This window comes from Electrona antarctica (assembly GCF_951216825.1).
Source record: "Electrona antarctica genome assembly, chromosome: 4".
NCBI lineage: Eukaryota > Metazoa > Chordata > Actinopteri > Myctophiformes > Myctophidae > Electrona > Electrona antarctica.
This window is the reverse complement of record NC_136809.1, coordinates 15,747,734-15,771,615: the sequence shown is the minus strand read 5'-3', so window position 1 is coordinate 15,771,615 and position 23,882 is coordinate 15,747,734. Positions and strand designations below refer to the sequence as shown.

The window sequence follows — 23,882 nt, the reverse complement described above, 5'->3', positions numbered from 1 at the left end:
GCGTAGCACCAGGGGTAGTAAATAGCAGTAGGCCTATGCACAAAATAATAACAATGTTAATCAAAACGTCTACTCACTATACGCGAACGTATGAGAGGGAATAGCAGAATAGCAAGTAACAAAAACAAATCCCACCTGCTGCGCACAGCGGTCTGAGGGAACTCACGTGACTGAAGCAAACAGCTTCTTCTCACCTACTCACAATACACTCGGTATGGAGGGAGGACAAGTTAAAGAAAAATATCACGTTGTGACTCTACTAGAAATACTAGTGTGGATAACTACATCGCATGCGAACCCACGCGGAATTGACAGGACTACCACCAACTTGGATGGAGCCTCCACTTAACCCCCGCAGCTGCGGACAGCGCAACAACGGGTACAACAATAACAAAAAAATAAGTAGCCGTATCCCGGCCGTTCCGCAACAAACGGAACTCTTAAGGCAGCCTAACTGAAGGGAAAAACCCTGTAGGCCAAACAAAACAAGTATACACAACAACAACGTGTTTAGCTTTAGCAAACAATCACAGTAGGCTATAAAGTCACACAACACTGCAACCCACAGGGACGCAAGGCGCCTGCACCGAAGTGTACGGGTTACCAAAGCAGTGAGTGTGGAAAAGACTACTAGCGAAAACCAAGCAGTCCGCATTAACAGTATATATATATCTCAAAAGATACGATACCATTCACCTACCGTACAGGTCTCATGAGGCGAGAGAGGCAAAGAGGCGGAGCCGCCCTCACCGGGCATAATTTATACGGTGAGACCGCCTCCCCGGGTCATGTGGGCATGACATTTTTTATATATTGGTCTCGAGAAGAGGAAGATGAGGGCATCATTCGTTGTTATGACCGTAGTGACGGTCAGAGTGAGGTCGATATAGATCTCCATTCCCCCATGCCAAGACACACCAACACTATGGACCAGAGAACTCCATTCCCCCATGACACACCAACACTATGGACCAGAGATAACTCCATTCCCCCATGCCAAAACACACCAACACTATGGACCAGAGATAACTCCATTCCCCCATGCCAAAACACACCAACACTATGGACCAGAGATAACTCCATTCCCCCATGCCAAGACACACCAACACTATGGACCAGAGATAACTCCATTCCCCCATGCCAAAACACACCAACACTATGGACCAGAGATAACTCCATTCCCCCATGCCAAAACACACCAAAACACACCTTTCTACATTAAGCATAGAACCGAATGAAGACTATGTTATCCCATTTTGGGGCGGGAACCCCTTTTGGTGTTTTAAACATTATGTTGTAATTTAGCTATTGAAAAATAGCAGATCTACAAGCTCATAGCTACGAGCTTGTAGGTCTGCTATTTTTGAAAAATTGTGAAAATATTTATTTCAGAAAACTTAAATGGGTTATTATTGAGCTGTTCTCTTTGAAAATATGTTGGGCATATATACAGCTCAGACTATATGCTTTCATTTAAATATGGTGGGCATATATGAGCAGGGCCTGGCTGGAAACAAGTTCTTGAGCTTAGCCCAGATACCCTGGGTAAATATAGATTTCATTTCATTTCATTTCATATACAGCTCAGACTATATGCTTTCATTTAAATATGGTGGGCATATATACAGCTCAGACTATATGCTTTCATTTAAATATGGTGGGCATATATACAGCTCAGACTATATGCTTTCATTTAAATATGGTGGGCATATATACAGCTCAGACTATATGCTTTTTCAGGGGAAAAAAGCTAAACAAAACAAAAATAATCTATTGTTGGCGGTGACAACATAGTGACTATACAAACATTACACAAGATTCACTTCTGTTTTTCACGAAATATGTTACACAAGCTTTCCTCTGTAAACCCAACTGTGTGAAATACTAGGTTTTACATACATATGTCAAACATGGATCGAGATAGATAGTCCCTGAAATAAAAAAGGTATAGAGAATCACTGCTTAAAAGACAGTGGTGTAACTAAGTAGTATTTACTGTGCTAGAGTACAATTTTGAGATATTTGTACTTTACCGAGTATTTCCAATCGCGACGCATTGTGAGCTTGTAGATTAGCTATTTTCTAAAGATTTGAGTACTACTGTGATAATGATTCTCCCCAGATCATGGTATACTGCACCGATGGCCCACATTTGGGGGTCCTGAGCTCATATGGACTACAATACAATTTGTTGCATTACATGCTCTACCTTCTTTTTCAGTAATATTTATAGTAATGTTTTAACAACACACACACACACACACACACACACACACACACACACACACACACACACACACACACACACACACACACACACACACACACACACACACACACACACGTACACACAGGTCCCTCCCTCCCTCTCTTTAAATACAACGTGAAGGCGGGCCTCCCCTTTGCCCCCTCATATAAAGCCTGGTGCTGCTGGCTGGGTAGGAAGCACAGCATTATGTCTCTGAAGCTGAACCACTCAGTTTCACTCTAACTGAGACTCCTTGTTTTAATTGTATATATTCTTATTTTTTTTACTGACCATGAAACAAATCATGCAGGGGAAAGTAAATGTGTGTCTGAAAAGAGTTTTCATTATCCTGACCAGTCTGTTTGCGGTAAGTGGTCTCCTCTAAAAGGGTTTTCATTATCCTGACCAGTCTGTTTGCGGTAAGTGGTCTCCTCTAAAAGGGTTTTCATTATCCTGACCACCAGTCTGTTTGCGGTAAGTGGTCTCCTCTAATATGTATTTTTTTTAACCCATTTTGACCTGAGATCAGATTCTAAAAAATGTCTTCTACATCCTGACAGTTTTCTGAAAAAGCTATGTTTATCTATGTCAGTCGTTCTTCGATTTAAAAAAAATAGCAGACCTACAAGCTCGTAGCGCGCCACTCGGTGGCGCGCTATGAATTGTAGATCTGCTATTTTTTAATAGCTAAATTATAACATAATGTTTAACCCATTTTGACCTGAGATCAGATTCTAAAAATGTTCTTCTACATCCTGACAGTTTTCTGAAAAAGCTATGTTTATCTATGTCAGTCGTTCTTCGATTTTTCAAAAATAGCAGACCTGCTATTTTTTTAATAGCTAAAGCATAACATGATGCTAACACCAAAAGGGGTTCCCGCCGTTAACCTGCAAAACTGCCAAGATGATTATAATGAAAGCCATATCAAAAACATTGAATTTAACTAACATCTTAACAAGTTATTATAGGCGATAATATATACACTTTGTGTGGTGTTCTCGTCATACAGCTGACATTATTAACACATTTGTTTCCGACATTATTTGTGAGAACAGGCGAGTGTTAACAGTTAATGTTCTCTGTTTTGGCCCTAGTAATTAAATTATTGATTGATTGATTGATTGATTGATTGATTGAAATATTTATTAACAGTTTGCAGAATTACAGTGCATTTCAAGCACAAACTCAATACAAAGGCTGTTAACTGTGGGTGGACGACCCAATTAAGCATTACACTTGTTTACAAGAGGGTCCACCTTGTTCAATTCATCAAAACATTTAGAGACGTATAAATAGACACTTCTATATAGACAAAGAACAGAACGGGAATTCATCATAAAGGAGGTAAAAAGGGAAAAGAAACATATACAGTGAGGGAAAAAAGGGTGAGGGGGGGGGTTCAGAATTTACGGGGGCCTGTTTCGAATTGCAGCCGTCCGTAGGTGCCCTTTGAGAGCGGTTTTGAAGGAGTCAAGGGATTCGCATGTCTTAATGACTGTTGGTAGGGCGTTCCACATTGTGGTGGCATAGGAGCGAAAATAATTTAGTCCCTTGTTTGTGCCGAATCTGGGTTGTACTCCCTCTGGTGTTGTTAACTGTTCTGTATCTGATAAGGCCACAGACCTGCTGCAAGTCCCTCTGTTAGACTAATCTGCAGTGTAGATAAGATTGACGCACCTCCCGTTTCGATATCGATATCGATATCGATACCCTGGCTGCCGATTCGATTTATATTTGTCATGTAAAGTGAACTACATGTGTCAAACTAATAGGACTACATATGCCATATATGCCAAGTCTGTGGTACGCATGCGGCGTGCACGCCGGGATGTGTGAGTTGTGGATGATTGGCACACGTCAATAAACCAGTCAGTTGTTATGTAACCCCCGCAAGCGTTGGTCAGAGCGTCCTGTGTTCTAATCTAAAGTAAGATTACAAGCGTATGAAAACGTTACATATTAATTATAAACAATATAGACCATGAGAAGTTCAATCATACATACTAGAACATTTTAAAGCAATCATACACTCCAATGCAGCCAGATAAGGTCAGTCAGTCTTTCTGACGTGAACAAATAAATGCATAAATAAAAATTTGATTCTCAACTTGGCGATTCGATTTTAATTTTGCGGCATTAAAAATCGTGATATATCGCTGAATCGATTTTCTTTCCCCCACCCCTATAGAGCGTCGCAGTCCCGCCCCCTACCAGGGCCCAGGAAATTATTCCCCGTTACAATAGACAATAGACATTTCAAAATGTATTTATTTAAATACCTTTTAAGCCTCGTACAAAGCCAACTGGAGTTGTGACAAATCATGACAACAAACACAATTCTTGGGCCGAACAAATAATTAGAAAGAAGAAAAAAACGACAGGTTACAACACTTTTTTTTGTTGTTTTTCTTCTTTGTAATTATTTGTTTGGTCCAAAATATTGTGTTTGTTGTCATGATTTGTCACGACTCGAGTTGGCTTTGTCCGCGGCGTAACCGTCTTTAAATAAATACTTTCTGAAATGTCTATGAGGGGAAAATGCATTGAGAATCATTTCCTGGGCCTGGTCGTCGTCATGACCGCGACGCTCTATACTGCAGTGTGAATGACTGTTCTGTGCAACATGTGACTGCTCTGTGCAACATGTCACTGCTCTGTGCAACATGTGACTGCTCTGTGCAACATGTGACTGCTCTGTGCAACATGTCACTGCTCTGTGCAACATGTCACTGCTCTGTGCAACATGTGACTGCTCTGTGCAACATGTGACTGCTCTGTGCAACATGTGACTGCTCTGTGCAACATGTCACTGCTCTGTGCAACATGTCACTGCTCTGTGCAACATGTCACTGCTCTGTGCAACATGTGACTGCTCTGTGCAACATGTGACTGCTCTGTGCAACATGTGACTGATCTGTGCAACATGTCACTGCTCTGTGCAACATGTGACTGCTCTGTGCAACATGTCACTGCTCTGTGCAACATGTCACTGCTCTGTGCAACATGTGACTGCTCTGTGCAACATGTGACTGCTCTGTGCAACATGTCACTGCTCTGTGCAACATGTGACTGCTCTGTGCAACATGTGACAGCTCTGTGCAACATGTCACTGCTCTGTGCAACATGTGACTGCTCTGTGCAACATGTCACTGCTCTGTGCAACATGTCACTGCTCTGTGCAACATGTGACTGCTCTGTGCAACATGTGACTGCTCTGTGCAACATGTCACTGCTCTGTGCAACATGTGACTGCTCTGTGCAACATGTGACAGCTCTGTGCAACATGTCACTGCTCTGTGCAACATGTGACTGCTCTGTGCAACATGTGACTGCTCTGTGCAACATGTCACTGCTCTGTGCAACATGTCACTGCTCTGTGCAACATGTCACTGCTCTGTGCAACATGTCACTGCTCTGTGCAACATGTCACTGCTCTGTGCAACATGTGACTGCTCTGTGCAACATGTGACTGCTCTGTGCAACATGTGACTGCTCTGTGCAACATGTCACTGCTCTGTGCAACATGTGACTGCTCTGTGCAACATGTCACTGCTCTGTGCAACATGTGACTGCTCTGTGCAACATGTCCTGTTCTGCAGCCTACTGCCTGACCCTGGTTATTGTGGTGGGCCAGCCTGACCCTGGTCTCTGCGGTAACAGGTCATCTCACCCCTTTTCCATCTCGCCCCACTACTCTACCTAGCTGTAAATAACACACATAATTCATGTTTGTGATTATTTAAAAGGTATTATCATATTAATTTATCATTGTTAAGTTCACTCTGTATATCCACAGGCATAATAGCATGATGATGCCATTACAAAACATGGGCTACATGGAGGAAATGTGATTAATAAAACGAAATTAACTGCTAGAAGGTCATAAATTAACTTAATTAAGCAGTCACCGTCTCTGTGACATGTTGTTCTTTCTAAATTTTACAGAGTATATAGATCGACTACTATGCAATCAAATAAATCTGTTTACAAGATAATTTCAGATTTCAGAGAGGGAGGGAAATACTAAATGAACTGTTAACGACGCGGGGGCGAGTTGGTAAAGGGGCGAGCAGTCTCGTATCCGTCTCCGCCAGGTCGGGTAGGTTATTGTGGTTGGCCAGCAATGTTCGAAATTCGCCAACCAGGATTCAACATGAACATATCCGATTCGCGTGATGTTTGGACAAAATCTGCAGGCTATAGGGTAAATATCCAAAGATGTGTTTAGCAAACATCGGCCTCCATTTCTTCCTCGGCCTAGTGGGAATGTGCGTGTAAAGTTTCACGGCAACCGGACGCTACATTTATGATTTCCAAGTCAATCCACTTTATTAGCAGATTATAACACATTTCATAACTCGAGGTTTACAGTGTGCTGTACAGGAAGTTAAAAGCTAAAATACACTGTAAAGCTAGAACATACAGTAGAGACACCAGGAAAACCCACACAGTAGAAAAGAACACTTAAAGGACCACTTCACCACTTTTCAACATCTCTTCATATAATTGGTCCTCACTAATAATCATGATAAAATGGCACGATTATTTTTTAAATAATCGTAAACATTTTCATTATCGTGAGAACGATGGCTTCCATTTTCGCATTGCAACTTTTCAGGACTAGAAAGCCTGCCGTTTTTATTAGCTTGTATTCCCCATCGATGATGTCACTGGAAGACGGTTTCTGAACTGCCCACAATTACATTTTTCAATTCAATTCAATTCAATTTTATTAAAGTGTCAAATCACAACAAGTTGTCTCAAGACACTTTACAACCAACACAGATCCACCCAGAGCAGCAATATTGCGACAATGGTATCGAAAAACTCCCCTTTAGGAAGAGACGTCAGGCAGAACCCGACTCTAGGGTGGGCGGCCATCTGCCTCGAGTCGGGGGAGGGGGGGGGGGGGGTAGAGGGGGAATAGGAAGAAAGAATAGAAGAGAGATAGACAGGATGGGCTCCATGGAGGGGCCTGGTCCACATCTGGTCCAGGTCGTGCACTGTGAGGCCGGGTCCACGGTCACACTTCTGGTGGGCTCCATGAAGTGGCCTGGTCCACGGTCACACTCGGCAGTCAGTTGGGGGTTAATATTAGAGGTCCACGGAACTGCGAAGTGGAGGACGAAAAGATACTCCGGGGAGGGATTCCCCGGATGTTGGGTTAGTGGCAGGCCTTACTGGAGCCTATACAGTGTATATTACAAGCACTGCTGGGAGACAAACCCACACAAACAATGTACAATTATGGTATTTAGCAGACACACAACACAGGTGCGGGTTTGGCGGGAGGTTCCCCTTACTCAGTTCTCACCCTTATGACTTTATCGGGTGAGCGAGTACTGCATGCCCACAGCCCTCCTATGAGACACAGACTGGTTTCTGAACTGCCCACAGCCCTCCTATGAGACACAGACTGGTTTCTGAACTGCCCACAGCCCTCCTATGAGACACAGACTGGTTTCTGAACTGCCCACAGCCCTCCTATGAGACACAGACCTAGTAGAAAAAAATTGCGCCATTTTTTAAAGATTATTAGTGAAGACCTATTATATGAAGATAGGTTGAAAAGTGGTGAAGTGGTCCTTTAGGGCGAGATTGAAAGGTCTCGATGGTGGGGGCCTGTTTCACATGGGAGGGGAGCTCATTCCACAGTTTGGGGGCTATGACAGAAAATGTGAGGCATTTTGTTCAAAACAAGCCACGCCGAAACGAAAAGACGAAAAGAGAGTTGGGCCAGAAGGCAAAGCTCTCCGTCTACTGAGCAATCTTCGTTCCTACTCTCACCTATGGTCATGAAGTGTTCCTACTCTCACCTATGGTCATGAAGTGTTCCTACTCTCACCTATGGTCATGAAGTGTTCCTACTCTCACCTATGGTCATGAAGTGTTCCTACTCTCACCTATGGTCATGAAGTGTTCCTACTCTCACCTATGGTCATGAAGTGTTCCTACTCTCACCTATGGTCATGAAGTGTTCTTACTCTCACCTATGGTCATGAAGTGTTCCTACTCTCACCTATGGTCATGATGTGTTCCTACTCTCACCTATGGTCATGAAGTGTTCCTACTCTCACCTATGGTCATGATGTGTTCCTACTCTCACCTATGGTCATGAAGTGTTCCTACTCTCACCTATGGTCATGAAGTGTTCCTACTCTCACCTATGGTCATGAAGTGTTCCTACTCTCACCTATGGTCATGAAGTGTTCCTACTCTCACCTATGGTCATGAAGTGTTCCTACTCTCACCTATGGTCATGAAGTGTTCCTACTCTCACCTATGGTCATGAAGTGTTCTTACTCTCACCTATGGTCATGAAGTGTTCCTACTCTCACCTATGGTCATGATGTGTTCCTACTCTCACCTATGGTCATGAAGTGTTCCTACTCTCACCTATGGTCATGATGTGTTCCTACTCTCACCTATGGTCATGAAGTGTTCTTACTCTCACCTATGGTCATGAAGTGTTCCTACTCTCACCTATGGTCATGATGTGTTCCTACTCTCACCTATGGTCATGAAGTGTTCCTACTCTCACCTATGGTCATGAAGTGTTCCTACTCTCACCTATGGTCATGATGTGTTCCTACTCTCACCTATGGTCATGAAGTGTTCCTACTCTCACCTATGGTCATGAAGTGTGGGTCATGACCGAAAGAATAAGGTCGCGAATACAAACAGATCCGTGTTGATCACATCTCATAGAGATAATGTGTAATGATTTGGAGACAAAATCTGTAGGAGTAATATGAAGAAATGACGTGCTTTGAAGACCGCTCCTGCAACCTTTGGGTGCCAATCAGGGATGGAATATGACAAAGACAATAATTGCTGTTGTTGTTGTTATTGTTTCAGGCCATCAGTGCGTTGCTGTTGGCATACACTCTGTTCAATCATGGATACCACCACGCAGCTGGGGGGGTGAGTAACGTACTGACACCATTTAACTGTAATATGTTCACACTAGTACTGACACCATTTAACTGTAATATGTTCACTCTAGTACTGACACCATTTAACTGTAATATGTTCACACTAGTACTGACACCATTTAACTGTAATATGTTCACTCTAGTACTGACACCATTTAACTGTAATATGTTCACACTAGTACTGACACCATTTAACTGTAATATGTTCACTCTAGTACTGACACCATTTAACTGTAATATGTTCACACTAGTACTGACACCATTTAACTGTAATATGTTCACTCTAGTACTGACACCATTTAACTGTAATATGTTCACTCTAGTACTGACACCATTTAACTGTAATATGTTCACTCTAGTACTGACACCATTTAACTGTAATATGTTCACTCTAGTACTGACACCATTTAACTGTAATAATTATGTTCACTCTAGTACTGACACCATTTAACTATAATATGTTCACTCTAGTACTGACACCATTTCACTGTAATATGTTCACTCTAGTACTGACACCATTTCACTGTAATATGTTCACTCTAGTACTGACACAATTTAACTGTAATATGTTCACTCTAGTACTGACACAATTTCACTGTAATATGTTCACTCTAGTACTGAAACCATTTAACTGTAATAATTATGTTCACTCTAGTACTGACACCATTTAACTGTAATAATTATGTTCACTCTAGTACTGACACCATTTAACTGTAATATGTTCACTCTAGTACTGACACCATTTAACTGTAATATGTTCACTCTAGTACTGACACCATTTAACTGTAATATGTTCACACTAGTACTGACACCATTTAACTGTAATATGTTCACTCTAGTACTGACACCATTTAACTGTAATATGTTCACTCTAGTACTGACACCATTTAACTGTAATATGTTCACTCTAGTACTGACACCATTTAACTGTAATATGTTCACTCTAGTACTGACACCATTTAACTGTAATAATTATGTTCACTCTAGTACTGACACCATTTAACTATAATATGTTCACTCTAGTACTGACACCATTTCACTGTAATATGTTCACTCTAGTACTGACACCATTTCACTGTAATATGTTCACTCTAGTACTGACACAATTTAACTGTAATATGTTCACTCTAGTACTGACACAATTTCACTGTAATATGTTCACTCTAGTACTGAAACCATTTAACTGTAATAATTATGTTCACTCTAGTACTGACACCATTTAACTGTAATAATTATGTTCACTCTAGTACTGACACCATTTAACTGTAATATGTTCACTCTAGTACTGACACCATTTAACTGTAATATGTTCACTCTAGTACTGACACCATTTAACTGTAATATGTTCACTCTAGTACTGACACCATTTAACTGTAATAATTATGTTCACTCTAGTACTGACACCATTTAACTGTAATATGTTCACTCTAGTACTGACACCATTTAACTGTAATATGTTCACTCTAGTACTGACACCATTTAACTGTAATAATTATGTTCACTCTAGTACTGACACCATTTAACTGTAATAATTATGTTCACTCTAGTACTGACACCATTTAACTGTAATATGTTCACTCTAATACTGACACCATTTAACTGTAATAATTATGTTCACTCTAGTACTGACACCATTTAATTGTAATAATTATGTTCACTCTAGTACTGACACCATTTAACTGTAATATGTTCACTCTAGTACTGACACCATTTAACTGTAATATGTTCACTCTAGTACTGACACCATTTAACTGTAATATGTTCACTCTAGTACTGACACCATTTAACTGTAATATGTTCACTCTAGTACTGACACCATTTAACTGTAATATGTTCACTCTAATACTGACACCATTTAACTGTAATAATTATGTTCACTCTAGTACTGACACCATTTAATTGTAATAATTATGTTCACTCTAGTACTGACACCATTTAACTGTAATATGTTCACTCTAGTACTGACACCATTTAACTGTAATATGTTCATTCTAGTACTGACACCATTTCACTGTAATAATTATGTTCACTCTAGTACTGACACCATTTCACTGTAATAATTATGTTCACTCTAGTACTGACACCATTTAACTGTAATATGTTCACTCTAGTACTGACACCATTTCACTGTAATAATTATGTTCACTCTAGTACTGACACCATTTCATTGTAATATGTTCACTCTAGTACTGACACCATTTAACTGTAATATGTTCACTCTAGTACTGACACCATTTAACTGTAATATGTTCACTCTAGTACTGACACCATTTAACTGTAATAATTATGTTCACTCTAGTACTGACACCATTTAACTGTAATAATTACGTTCACTCTAGTACTGACACCATTTAACTGTAATATGTTCACTCTAGTACTGACACCATTTAACTGTAATATGTTCACTCTAGTACTGACACCATTTAACTGTAATATGTTCACTCTAGTACTGACACCATTTAACTGTAATAATTATGTTCACTCTAGTACTGACACCATTTCACTGTAATAATTATGTTCACTCTAGTACTGACACCATTTCACTGTAATAATTATGTTCACTCTAGTACTGACACCATTTCACTGTAGTAATTATGTTCACTCTAGTACTGACACCATTTCACTGTAATAATTATGTTCACTCTAGTACTGACACCATTTCACTGTAATAATTATGTTCACTCTAGTACTGACACCATTTAACTGTAATAATTATGTTCACCGTACTGACACCATTTGACTTTAACACTACACCCTTCACTCACAATTTGCAATTCTTAAGCTAAAAAACCCATAATTAAAATCATAAACAGAAGCGGACTCTCCAGTGTTTTCACAGCATGGATGAATACCGGATAAATAAAATAGGCTACGTACTGTACGTACTGTACGTACAGAGACATGTTTGTCCAACAGCGATAATGTATATTAGATAATATTACACCATACATACAGGACTACTGGTAGTTGCTGTCTGGACAATCTGGATGGGGACTCAGGCTTCACTCACACCTGCACAACAGATTGTTGTATAGCTGATGCATGAGACTTGTTTACTGATGCAAGCTCGCAATGCATTTCCAATGGAAGTCACATGGTTTGACACAACATTTTTGTTGTATGAGGGGGAGGGGGGCAGTCGAAACACAGCCGAAAGCCGTACAACAAAAATGTTGTGTCAAACCATGTGACTTCCATTGGAAATGCATTGGGGCGGCCATGACACTTACCCTTTGTTTACATCTAGCATCCAACAATGTTGTATGCTAGATGCGAAGGTGTGAGTGAGGCCTGAGTCAGATAATATAGACACAATAAGGCAAAAGTTCAGAGTGATTGATAATGAGTGACTGAGAATTAAGTGATTCTATTTGAGTATTAAAATAGGAGACAGACTTACAATTCAATGCAATGGGTGAAAATCCAGAACAATTAACCTCTACTCACAGCGTATAATAGGCTACACCCGGAAAAAAAACTGTCCCAGAAACGAGTACAAACAGGAAATAACAAGGAAATTATTACCAGTACCATCCCATCCCTTTAGAAGAAGTGTCGTGTTGATTTTGTCAACTAAAACATATGACAACTGTTTGCAGAGTCGTCGTCGACTACCTTTTTTCAAAAAAACTAAATTCATTTTAAAAACTAAGCCCTGACTCTAGTGATGACTAAAACCAGCCTGAATATATTGACAATTTTGTCAATAACAATGTTAGGGAGGGACTAGTGTAGAAGATCCAGTAGAACTAAAAGACAAGTAATTTTTATGTTTTGTTGCGGGTGTGTGCTCTAAAAAATAGCTAATCTACAAGCTCACAGCACATCGTGCTGTGACACGTTGTGAGCCTAAGGATCGGCTATTTTCAGCATGCAACAGAGTGTAAGGTCAGGCATTACGACGCCATAAAGGCCTGCCAAAATGCATTTTTCGACGAAATCGACTGTAGATTTAGTCAACTAAAACTAGACTAAGACTACAACTTTTCAGATGACTACAATATGACTAAAGCCAAATTACATTTTATTTAAAAGACTGCGGCTAAAACTACGTTAAAATGTGTCATGTGATAATACAGGGTCTGGACACAGAACAGATCAGTCCAGGTCAGCTCAGGTCAGATGTTAACTCTTTAACTGCCACATAGCTGCTCTGGTCAGCACCAGGAGTAAATTCCTTGCCCTAAAGGCGAGATGCAGATCTCTTAAAACTTTCCACCACTGCTGGTAGAGAGAGCTAGGACTATAGAGAAGTTTACAAAAACCACTGAAACTGTATTGTGTGTTTACAAAACGAACTAAAGCGAACTGGAATTATAGACAAAATGCCATTTGTTTAAACTTGTCTTGTTTGATTGTACAACAGTAACTAAATATATATTTTAAATGCTATCGTTTTCATTATACACAATACTTAATGAGACCTTTTTGAATCCTGCACCTGACAAATAACCCAAAGTATAAGAAAACACCTAAAACTAACACTAAAACTAATACAAACTAAACTAAAACCAAGCGTTGTCACAAAAAACTAAACTAATCAAAACTAGCAAAGCCAATCTTAAAAGTAACTGAATTAGAAAAACAAATTGTCAAACCTAACTACTCCAATAAAAAATCTTCTAAATCCTAAACGTTTTCTAGAAAAAACTATGTTTCTATGTCAGTGGTGCTCAACCTTTCTCATGTCAAGGACCCCCAGAATTATCTGTATTTGGCTGCGGACCCCCCCCAATGCCCCATCTGAAAAGATGTTGTCCCCCCCCCCACCCAGAAGCAAAGATTTGAGTCAATAACATTCGCTCTGAAAGAATATATATTCAAAGATTTGAGTCAATAACATTCGCTCTGAAAGAATATATATTCAAACATTTGAGTCAATAACATTCGCTCTGAAAGAATATATATTCAAAGATTTGAGTCAATAACATTCGCTCTGAAAGAATATATATTCAAAGATTTGAGTCAATAACATTCGCTCTGAAAGAATATATATTCAAAGATTTGAGTCAATAACATTCGCTCTGAAAGAATATATATTCAAAGATTTGAGTCAATAACATTCGCTCTGAAAGAATATATATTCAAAGATTTGAGTCAATAACATTCGCTCTGAAATAATATATTCAAAGATTTGAGTCAATAACATTCGCTCTGAAAGAATATATATTCAAAGATTTGCACCACAATTTCACGATAAAAAAGAGCAGATCTACAAGCTCGAAAAGCGCGACACTTGGTGATCTGCTATTTTTCAATAGCTTTAAAGTGGAACGATCAAGGAGTTTGAGCAGGTATAACAACAACTGTGAAAGGGCTCCTGAAAAACTACTGTGGCTTTTTGCATTGGCACAAACGGCCTTTGTTTGCTCAATTGATTACTGCCAATGATTACCAGGTGGAAAAAAGACAAACAGAGCATTAGATAGAGTAATGCTGATGCTCAAAACAAGTCCAAAAGTTACTGCACATGAAACATGAAAGGAACTGTATCAGTGACGTGTTAAAGTTACTGCACATGAAACATGAAAGGAACTGTATCAGTGACGTGTTAAAGTTACTGTAGATGAAACATGAAAGGAACTGTATCAGTGACGTGTTAAAGTTACTGTACATGAAACATGAAAGGAACTGTATCAGTGACGTGTTAAAGTTACTGTAGATGAAACATGAAAGGAACTGTATCAGTGACGTGTTAAAGTTACTGTACATGAAACATGAAAGGAACTGTATCAGTGACGTGTTAAAGTTACTGTACATGAAACATGAAAGGAACTGTATCAGTGACGTGTTAAAGTTACTGTACATGAAACATGAAAGGAACTGTATCAGTGACGTGTTAAAGTTACTGTAGATGAAACATGAAAGGAACTGTATCAGTGACGTGTTAGTGAGGATGAGAAACGCACTAAAAACATTATATGAATGCCTCCGCCGGCAGACCGACCGGTGCTGGACAGATGACCATGGTCGGTTAGGGGCAGCGGTGGCCGAATGGTTTGCGGAGCGGTCTTAATACCGGAAGGTCGCCAATTCGAATACCCGGACCGGCACGTTAAAATTACCACCGCTGAAGTGCCCTTGAGCAAGGCATTGAACCCCAACCATGAAATGTTCTATGAGCAGGGCGTGGCTGTAAACAAGCATCTCGAGCTTAGTCCACTTACCCTGGGTAAACAAAGAACTTTGCTTTTGCGGTCATCTGTCCAGCTGTCATACTGTACGTATCGGTCATCTGTCCAGCTGTCATACTGTACGTATCGGTCATCTGTCCAGCTGTCATACTGTACGTATCGGTCATCTGTCCAGCTGTTATACTGTACGTATCGGTCATCTGACCAGCTGTCATACTGTACGTATCGGTCATCTGACCAGCTGTCATACTGTACGTATCGGTCATCTGACCAGCTGTCATACTGTACGTATCGGTCATCTGTCCAGCTGTTATACTGTACGTATCGGTCATCTGACCGATACGTACATCCATCATGGATCCATCATGGATCCGCACATCCATCCCACCTGTGAGAATAAAAAGCGCCTTGGATAAAGGCGCTATATAAATGCACCAGTTTCCATTAGGAATAGGTGCACCGGTTGCATTGTGAGATTGTAGCTATATTCAGATATTTATTGTTGAGCAAAAAAACCTGAAAAGTCACTACTAGCCTAGACCAGGGGTTCTCAACCCATGGGTCGCGACCCCTCTGGGGGTCGCCAAATTATTTTGGGGGGTCCCCAAATTATTATAAAAAAAAAAAAAAAACTGAATGGCTGGAAAATGGAAAGTACATAGTACACAAAGTGCATGCATTAACTTTGCTTAATGATTATATCTGGTTTCAGTATTTATTTATGGTGTATTGTCTCTATTATTAAGGTTATTGTAGCAGTCAATTTATATTGGGGGTCGGGAGGGGGTGGGGCGGGGGTCCCGAGACGTTGCCAAAGCATTTTCGGGGGTCCCCGGCCAAGAACGTTGAGAACCCCTGGCCTAGACTATAGAGCCCTGAACTACTCCGTTCAACTAGGATTTTTAAAGCATTTCATCTGGTGTCTGGACATGGAGATTAATTCTATTGTTTGATCTGTCAACTCCAGATGGATGAGCCCTCAGTTGTCGCTGGGATATCGATCCTCTACGCTGTGAGCATCGTCACCTTGCTGCTGTGTGTCGTCGGCCTGTATGGAGTCTGCAGGGAAAAGAAATGGCCTCTCATACTAGTAAGTGCCACAAACTCGGCCACACTATTGGGATCTTTTATGATTCCGAGTCGGTTTCCCATTCCTACAGTAGGCCTATATTAACCCATTTTGGCCTGACGTCGAAAAATAAAAATAAAGTCTTCTGAAAGAATATATATTCAAAGATTTGTGCCACATTTTCACGATTTTTCAAAAATAGCAGATCTACAAGCTCATAGCGCGCCACTTGGTGGCGCGCTATGAGCTTGTAGATCTGCTATTTTTCAATAGCTAAAGTATAACATAATGCTTAGTTAAAACACCAACAGGGGTTCCCGAATCCCGTCCAGAATGGGTTAAAAAAAAGAAAAAGAAAATCTAGGCTATATAATTTTGCTCTTCAATATCGTTTCACAAATTCCATCATATAGGAGTATTGCGTGCATATTATTGTAATGGTTCTCAAAGTGAGGACTGTCCAGGGACCCTCTGGGTTACTTCAGTGGGTCAAATGGACCCTTACAGGTCTGTAACTCTTCCAGTGTACACATGAAGGTCCGTATTTAATGTCCGTCATCAGCCGTTATCAACACCATTCAATGAAGCCAGGATGGACATTTCCACATACTGACGTTGATGTCAGCCATTGTCAGACGTTTACTAACCGTAGCGGCTAAATCTAACCCTAACTCTAATCCTAACCTCAGTCTTAACCGGCCACCTAATTCCCCTAACCTCAGACCAACTAATTCCCCTAACCTCAGACCACCTAATTCCCCTAACCTCAGACCACCTAATTCCCCTAACCTCAGACCACCTAATTCCCCTAACCTCATGTCAGTCTTAAGGCCTATTCATAGTCTGGATTTTCGGTGCTGAGGTTTTAGTCACATTTTGGTCACCTGGAATGTTTTTGTCTAGTTTTAGTCGAAATTTGATTTTGTCGACTAAAATGTGTTTTGGCAGGCCTTGATAGTGTCGTAATGGCTGATTTTATACTTGGTTGCATGCTGAAAATAGCCGATCTACAAGCTCACAACGCGTCGCAACCAAACATAAAATGACTTGTCTTTTAGTTCTACTGGATCTAGTCCCTTCCTAACAATATAGCTTTTATTTGTTGACGAAATTGTCAATATATTTATTTGTCATCGTTTCATCATCATAGCTTAGTTCTTATTTCGTTTTTATTCAGTTTTTGTCGGTGAAAAAATTTAGTCGACGGACATTTTTCGTCATAGTTTCAGTGCATGTTGGATCTGGTTCAGGATCTCTGGGTTCTGTTTTGGGCCTGTTCTGTTGTCACTCTGGTGTCACTCTAGTTTAGTCATTAGTCATCATGGATGCTGAATGTGTGTGTTTGTGATGTGTGTGATTTAGTTCACAGTCGGAATGGCCCTGATCAGTTCCATCTTGTTTGTGGACTTCCTGATAGAGATGCCAGCTCGACACAAGGTACAAAGGCACACACACACACACACACACACACACACACACACACACCCCTGTATACATTATGTTTTCTGTTTGTTTTTCCACATGCAGGCCGTGGAGAACATCAATCTGTTGACTCGGGCTCTCACACCGCTCAGCAATGCCAGCAGTGATGGCAAAACCTTACTGTACTATGCACAGGAACACGTAGGTTACAGTAGCTTCTTATTCCTGTATGTGTGTGTGCGTGCGTGCGTGCGTGCGTGCGTGCGAAAATATGACTCATCATTGTCCAAACTAATTATGTTCCAATCAGCTCTTTGTCTGTCGGATAGGTGTATCTTGTGTCTTTCTTTCTTTCTTTCTTTCTTTCTTTCTTTTTTCCTTCTAGTACAGCAGTCCATAACAGTGTGATATGTCTTCCAGTTTGGCTGCTGTGGGCTGGAGTCTGGCTACGAGGACTGGGGCCACGACATCCCTGAGTCCTGCCTGTGCACTAAGAAGAAGAGCCAATGTGTGAGTAAATTAATTGCATTTTTATAGCGCTTTTCCAAGTGCTCAAAGCGCTTCTTTACAATGGTTCATTCATTGGGAGGTGAAGCGGCGAACAGTCGACGCCAGCGTCCTCACTTCCCACACCGACGGTGGCGAGCTCACACCGACCGACTCATTGGAGGCAGTGTAGGGTTCAGTGTGTCTTGCCCAAGGACACTTTGACATGTGGACAGGAGGAGGAGCCGGGATTCGAACTGCCGACCCACAGATCATTGGACGACCTGCTCTACCTCCTGAGCCACAGCCGGCCAGTAGTAGTAGTAGTGTAGATTGTAGTTTAGATATCCCTGAGTCCTGCCTCTGTACCAAGAAGACCCCAAGACAGGAGTAGTTTAGACATCCCTGAGTCCTGCCTCTGTACCAAGAAGACCCCAAGACAGGAGTAGTTTAGACATCCCTGAGTCCTGCCTCTGTAGTCTGTACCAAGAAGACCCCAAGACAGGAGTAGTTTAGACATCCCTGAGTCCTGCCTCTGTACCAAGAACAGCAAGAAGACCCCAAGACAGGAGTAGTTTAAACATCCCTGAGTCCTGCCTCTGTACCAAGAAGACCCCAAGACAGGAGTAGTTTAGTTTAGTTCACTGTTCGGGGTGCAGACACATTTGTATGGGTCCATGCTATTTTCAATTCAATTCAATTCAATTTTATTAAAGTGTCAAATCACAACAAGTTGTCTCAAGACACTTTACAAACCAACAAAGATCCACCCAGAGCAAAGCAATATTGCGACAATGGTAACGAAAAACTCCCCTTTAGGAAGAAACGTCAGGCAGAACCTGACTCTAGGGTGGGCGGCCAACTGCCTCGACCGTGTCGGGGGAGCGGGGGGGTGGGGGGGGGGGGGGAATAGGAGGAAAGAATAGAAGATAGATAGACAGGGTGGGCTCCATGGAGGGGCCTGGTCCACGTCTGGTCCAGGTCGATGTCTGTGAGGAGGCCGGGTCCACGGTCACACTTCTGATGGGCTCCATGATGCTAGACGGGAGTGCGTTCAAGGGCAGCGATTCAAGGCTGAGTCGTTGTTGGACCTCTCAGTCTCAACACAGGGGGGGGGGGGGGTGGGGGGGGGGGGGGGGAATATGAGGAAAGAATAGAAGATAGATAGACAGGGTGGGCTCCATGGAGGGGCCTGGTCCACGTCTGGTCCAGGTCGTTGTTGGACCTCTCAGTCTCAACACAGATAGATAGACAGGGTGGGCTCCATGGAGGGGCCTGGTCCACGTCTGGTCCAGGTCGATGTCTGTGAGGAGGCCGGGTCCACGGTCACACTTCTGATGGGCTCCATGATGCTAGACGGGAGTGCGTTCAAGGGCAGCGATTCAAGGCTGAGTCGTTGTTGGACCTCTCAGTCTCAACACAGGGGGGGGGGAATAGGAGGAAAGAATAGAAGATAGATAGACAGGGTGGGCTCCATGGAGGGGCCTGGTCCACGTCTGGTCCAGGTCGTTGTTGGACCTCTCAGTCTCAGTCCTCTCAGTCTCAGTCCTCTCAGTCTCAACACAGGCTGGACAAAACATTTGACACAGTCCTTTTTCTGTTTTGACACTCTTTTTTTATTATTTTTCTCTAAACCTCTATCCCATGATTTTTCTAACCCATTTTTTCACCCAGTGTCAATTATCTAATGTAATCCTGGGCTCTACACACCCTCCGCCAACCTGGGGAGAGCGACGGACTGACCTCATGCTTCCTTCAATGTATGAGGAGTCCAAGCCGCTTCTTTTCGCCTGACAGGGGGGAGTTTCCCCGGTTGGACGTAGCGCATGGAAGGAACACGTTATTCTGACCAGTTCCTTTCCCCTCCATCAGGGGGAGTTTCCCCGGTTGGACGTAGCGCATGGAAGGAACACGTTATTCTGACCAGTTCCTTTCCCCTCCATCAGGGGGAGTTTCCCCGGTTGGACGTAGCGCATGGAAGGAACACGTTATTCTGACCAGTTAATGAGTAATGAGTGTGCATATGATATTAGACTTGGCGTTCGGCTCTGCTGGATTTCTCCCTGCTCGGCATGGTTAAGCAATAACACAGAATATAAAGAGCAGGGAGATAGATATACAATAACCCCCCATGGGGAACATAAATAGCAGAGCCCACCGGTGGTGCTGGGGTGGAGGTGGGAAAAACCATCACATACAACCAGGGACCATATGCAGAGGAAGGCAGGAAGAGCATGCAGACTGGTGAGCTTAAGTAGCCCGCCCAATTGGTCAGCTGACTGCCACATCAGCGAATGACATGAGGGTCTTGCACACACTGAATACACCCACATAGTAATGCAGCATGTTAACCCCTTGAGTATAGTATGCGCCTTGAGCATGGCATTAACTCCCTTGAGTGTGACTGACTGAACTAACTCCGCAAGCTACGTCTCATTAATAGTGAAATCTTTCTTTCTTTCTTTCTTTCTTTCTTTCTTTCTTTCTTTCTTTCTTTCTTATGCTTGTTGCAGGTGCTGGCCCCTAAGAACAGCAGTCTATATGAGCAGGGCGATGGTGTGAGCGTCATGATTTACAAGGAGGTACAGTACAGCACAGTACAGTACAGTAGCCTACAGTACGGTCAAGCTCTCAATGTTTTAACCATAATACTAAATATACAATAACTAAACATAAATCTCACTTGAATTGGATTGCAATACTTTACAATTTCAAATCATTAAAAAAAACAAAAATAAAACAATGGTAAGTCCGCCTCTGCCCATAATCCATCTCGCCCTCGTGATGTCAGTGGGCGAGTTAGTGGGTTTCTGAACTGTCCACAGCCCTCCTCTGAGACACAGACCATGTTGTAATAAGCTACATCTTATATGGCAGTCAGACATCTTGTAATAAGCTACATCTTATATGGCAGTCAGACATCTTGTAAACCTGGACAATGAATAAGGAGTTTCGGGATCGTCTTGACAGAACATACACAAGACTCCTCATGCGTGTCCAGAACCTCTCATGGAAGGACCATCCCACTAAAGCTCAGATTTATGGAGGCACCCCCCCCCCCCACCTCAGTTGTTGTGGCAGAAAGAAGACTTTGCTTTGCTGGACACTGCCACAGAGCAAAAGACCAGGTCATTTCGGATATTCTTCTGTGGAGACTACCCTGCCCATCAAGAGGAACAAGGCCACTCACATTTCCAGATGTTCTGAGTAGGGACACAGGACTGACTGTGAATGAACTTGGTGTGGCGATGAGCAACAGAGACCAGTGGAAGCAGCTTGTGTCGCAGATCTCTAGGGCACTCGAAGGATGATGATGATGATAAGGTTTTAGTTGTGGTGGGGATGTCATGTCATGATGATTCAGGTTGAATATCTGGACTCAGATGTAAAGAAGGGTCAATAATGTATCTGTGTTGTTTTTCAGCCATGTATTCCCATAGTGATCTCCAAAGTGACACAGGCCGTCGATATACTGATAGCAACGGTACTGGGACTCATGCTGCTCTGGGTAGGAGCTGTCTGTCTGTCTGTCTGTCTGTCTGTCTGTCTGTCTGTCTGTCTGTCTGTCTGTCTGTCTGTCTGTCTGTCTGTCTGTCTGTCTGTCTGTCTGTCTGTCTGTCTGTCTACGTGTCAGTCTCTGTTTCTGCTACAGTGCGTCTCATTCTGTATCTATGTAGCTCGCACTCGGGTTGCACCTGGGCTGCTAACCCCATGACCTTTGCTGCTGCGTGTCACTCCCCATCTCTCTCCCGCCATTTCCTGTCAGCTTACTGTAAACCATCAAATAAAGGCAGAAAAAGCCCAAACAATATTAAAAAATTAAAATAAAAATTCTACATGCCTGAAGTCCCTGTGCAGCCGACCAAATCTGACCCGACCCATCGCTGCATGATGGTGGATTGACTCTCTCTCTCTCTCTCTCTCCCCCCAGATGGTGGACACAGGGCTGGGCGTGGCCATCCTCTGTCAGATGGGGAAGAAGTTAGACGTTCCTACAGTCGTCTACAGCACAGAGGCCGCGACAGCACATTACTCTACACTTATAGAGGCTGCAGACTAGAGCTGCATCCATCTATATCTACACTTATAGAGGCTGCAGACTAGAGCTGCAACCATCTATATCTATTACTGTAGCGATCAATCTATCGATTAATCGAATAATCAAGGACCATGTTTTTTACTTTTTTTATATCGTTGTTGTCGGGCAGAAACCTCTATCTCTGTATTCTAACTTTTTTCATAAATGAATGCCCTACTTGATCACCTGCTTCGAATGTTATCAGCCAAGAATATGTCCGTGATCAGAAGTTTGGAACAGAGCCAAATATGTGATAATCAGACATACTGGGAAACGCGGAAGTGAAACTACTGACACGTTAGGGAGCGCTTGCTTCTTGTGACCGTGACGGAGGGAGGCGCACCGTCACTGGTGGAGCTGAGCCACATGAGGCACCACCGAGCGAGTCGCCGTACCGAGCGAGTCGCCGTGCCGAGCGTTGCGACGGCCACCACCAGACGCCGACTCAGTGCCGTTGGAGTTGCGTACCGACAGGCAGAGAATAGTAAATATTAGTCCCCCCCTACTTCCCACCCCCCGACAGTGAACAGCCGAGCGCCATCGCTGAAAACAACGTCGGTTGATAACGAGTGTTTAATGTAGTGATAACATATGTGACTCTTTTTGATACAGAGACAGTCATGGTGGCGAGACTGACTGACTGTTCAGGAGAGGAGAAAAACTGACTTGTATCCAAAATGAGCACAGGCAGACTCTTCAAGCATGTAAATATGAAATAAATGCTTAAACATGTAGCTAGGTGTAATGTTAGAGACCACAGAAGACATGTAAATATGAAATAAATGCTTAAACATTCTCCAAAACTGGTGGGTCAAACTGAACAACCAATATGTGAATTTGAAGCTAGGATTCCCTGCTTTCACATGACATGAAAAAAATAAATAATAATAAATCAATGGCTTAACCTCGGTCAGAAACTGTCACATATGATGAATCAATTTACAATTACAATTTGCAATTTAGGCATTTAGCAGACGCTCTTACAATAAGCGACTTACAATAAGCAAGAACAAAAAAGCATGGCAATAGAGCGTCGCCCTACCAGGGCCCAGGAAATGATTCTCCGTTCATTTTCCTCATAGACATTTCAAAAAGTATTTATTTAAAGACGTTTACGCCGCGGACAAAGCCAACTCTTGTCGTGACAAATCATGACAACAAACACAATTTTTCGGGCTGAACAAATAATTAGAAAGAAGAAGAAAACGGCAGGTTACAACACTTTTCTTGTTGTTTTGCTTCTTTGTAATTATTTGTTTGGTCCAAAATATTGTGTTTGTTGTCATGATTTGTCACGACAGGAGTTGGCTTTGTACGACGCTTATAAGGTCTTTAAATAAATACATTTTGAAATGTCTATGGGAAAAATGCATTGGGAACTATTTCCTGGACCTGGCGTCGTCATGAAAGGGGGCGGGACTGTGACGCTCTATACTGTACATCACATACATAAAAAGTAGTTATCATGAAACAATGCGTAAGCTAAGAACGTAACAGTGGAATCTCT

The 23,882-nt window shown here is 42.1% G+C and overlaps 1 protein-coding gene across 2 annotated transcripts; it reads left to right on the top strand.

Annotated features, from left to right (window-relative positions):
* The first annotated feature begins 2,466 nt into the window (after positions 1-2,466).
* On the top strand, positions 2,467-22,543 carry LOC306921566 (tetraspanin-8-like). 2 transcript variants are annotated; one of them, XM_079498746.1, is made up of 9 exons: positions 2,467-2,615; positions 9,110-9,175; positions 16,288-16,410; positions 17,752-17,826; positions 17,917-18,012; positions 18,232-18,321; positions 20,811-20,879; positions 21,722-21,805; positions 22,229-22,543. In XM_079498746.1, exons 1-9 carry the CDS (start codon positions 2,541-2,543, stop codon positions 22,355-22,357), a joined length of 807 nt encoding a protein of 268 aa, XP_079354872.1. In that variant the 5' UTR covers positions 2,467-2,540; the 3' UTR covers positions 22,358-22,543. The 2 variants fall into 2 exon arrangements, with proteins under 2 accessions (XP_079354872.1, XP_079354873.1); XM_079498747.1 differs by lacking the exon at positions 20,811-20,879.
* Positions 22,544-23,882: the final 1,339 nt, after the last annotated feature.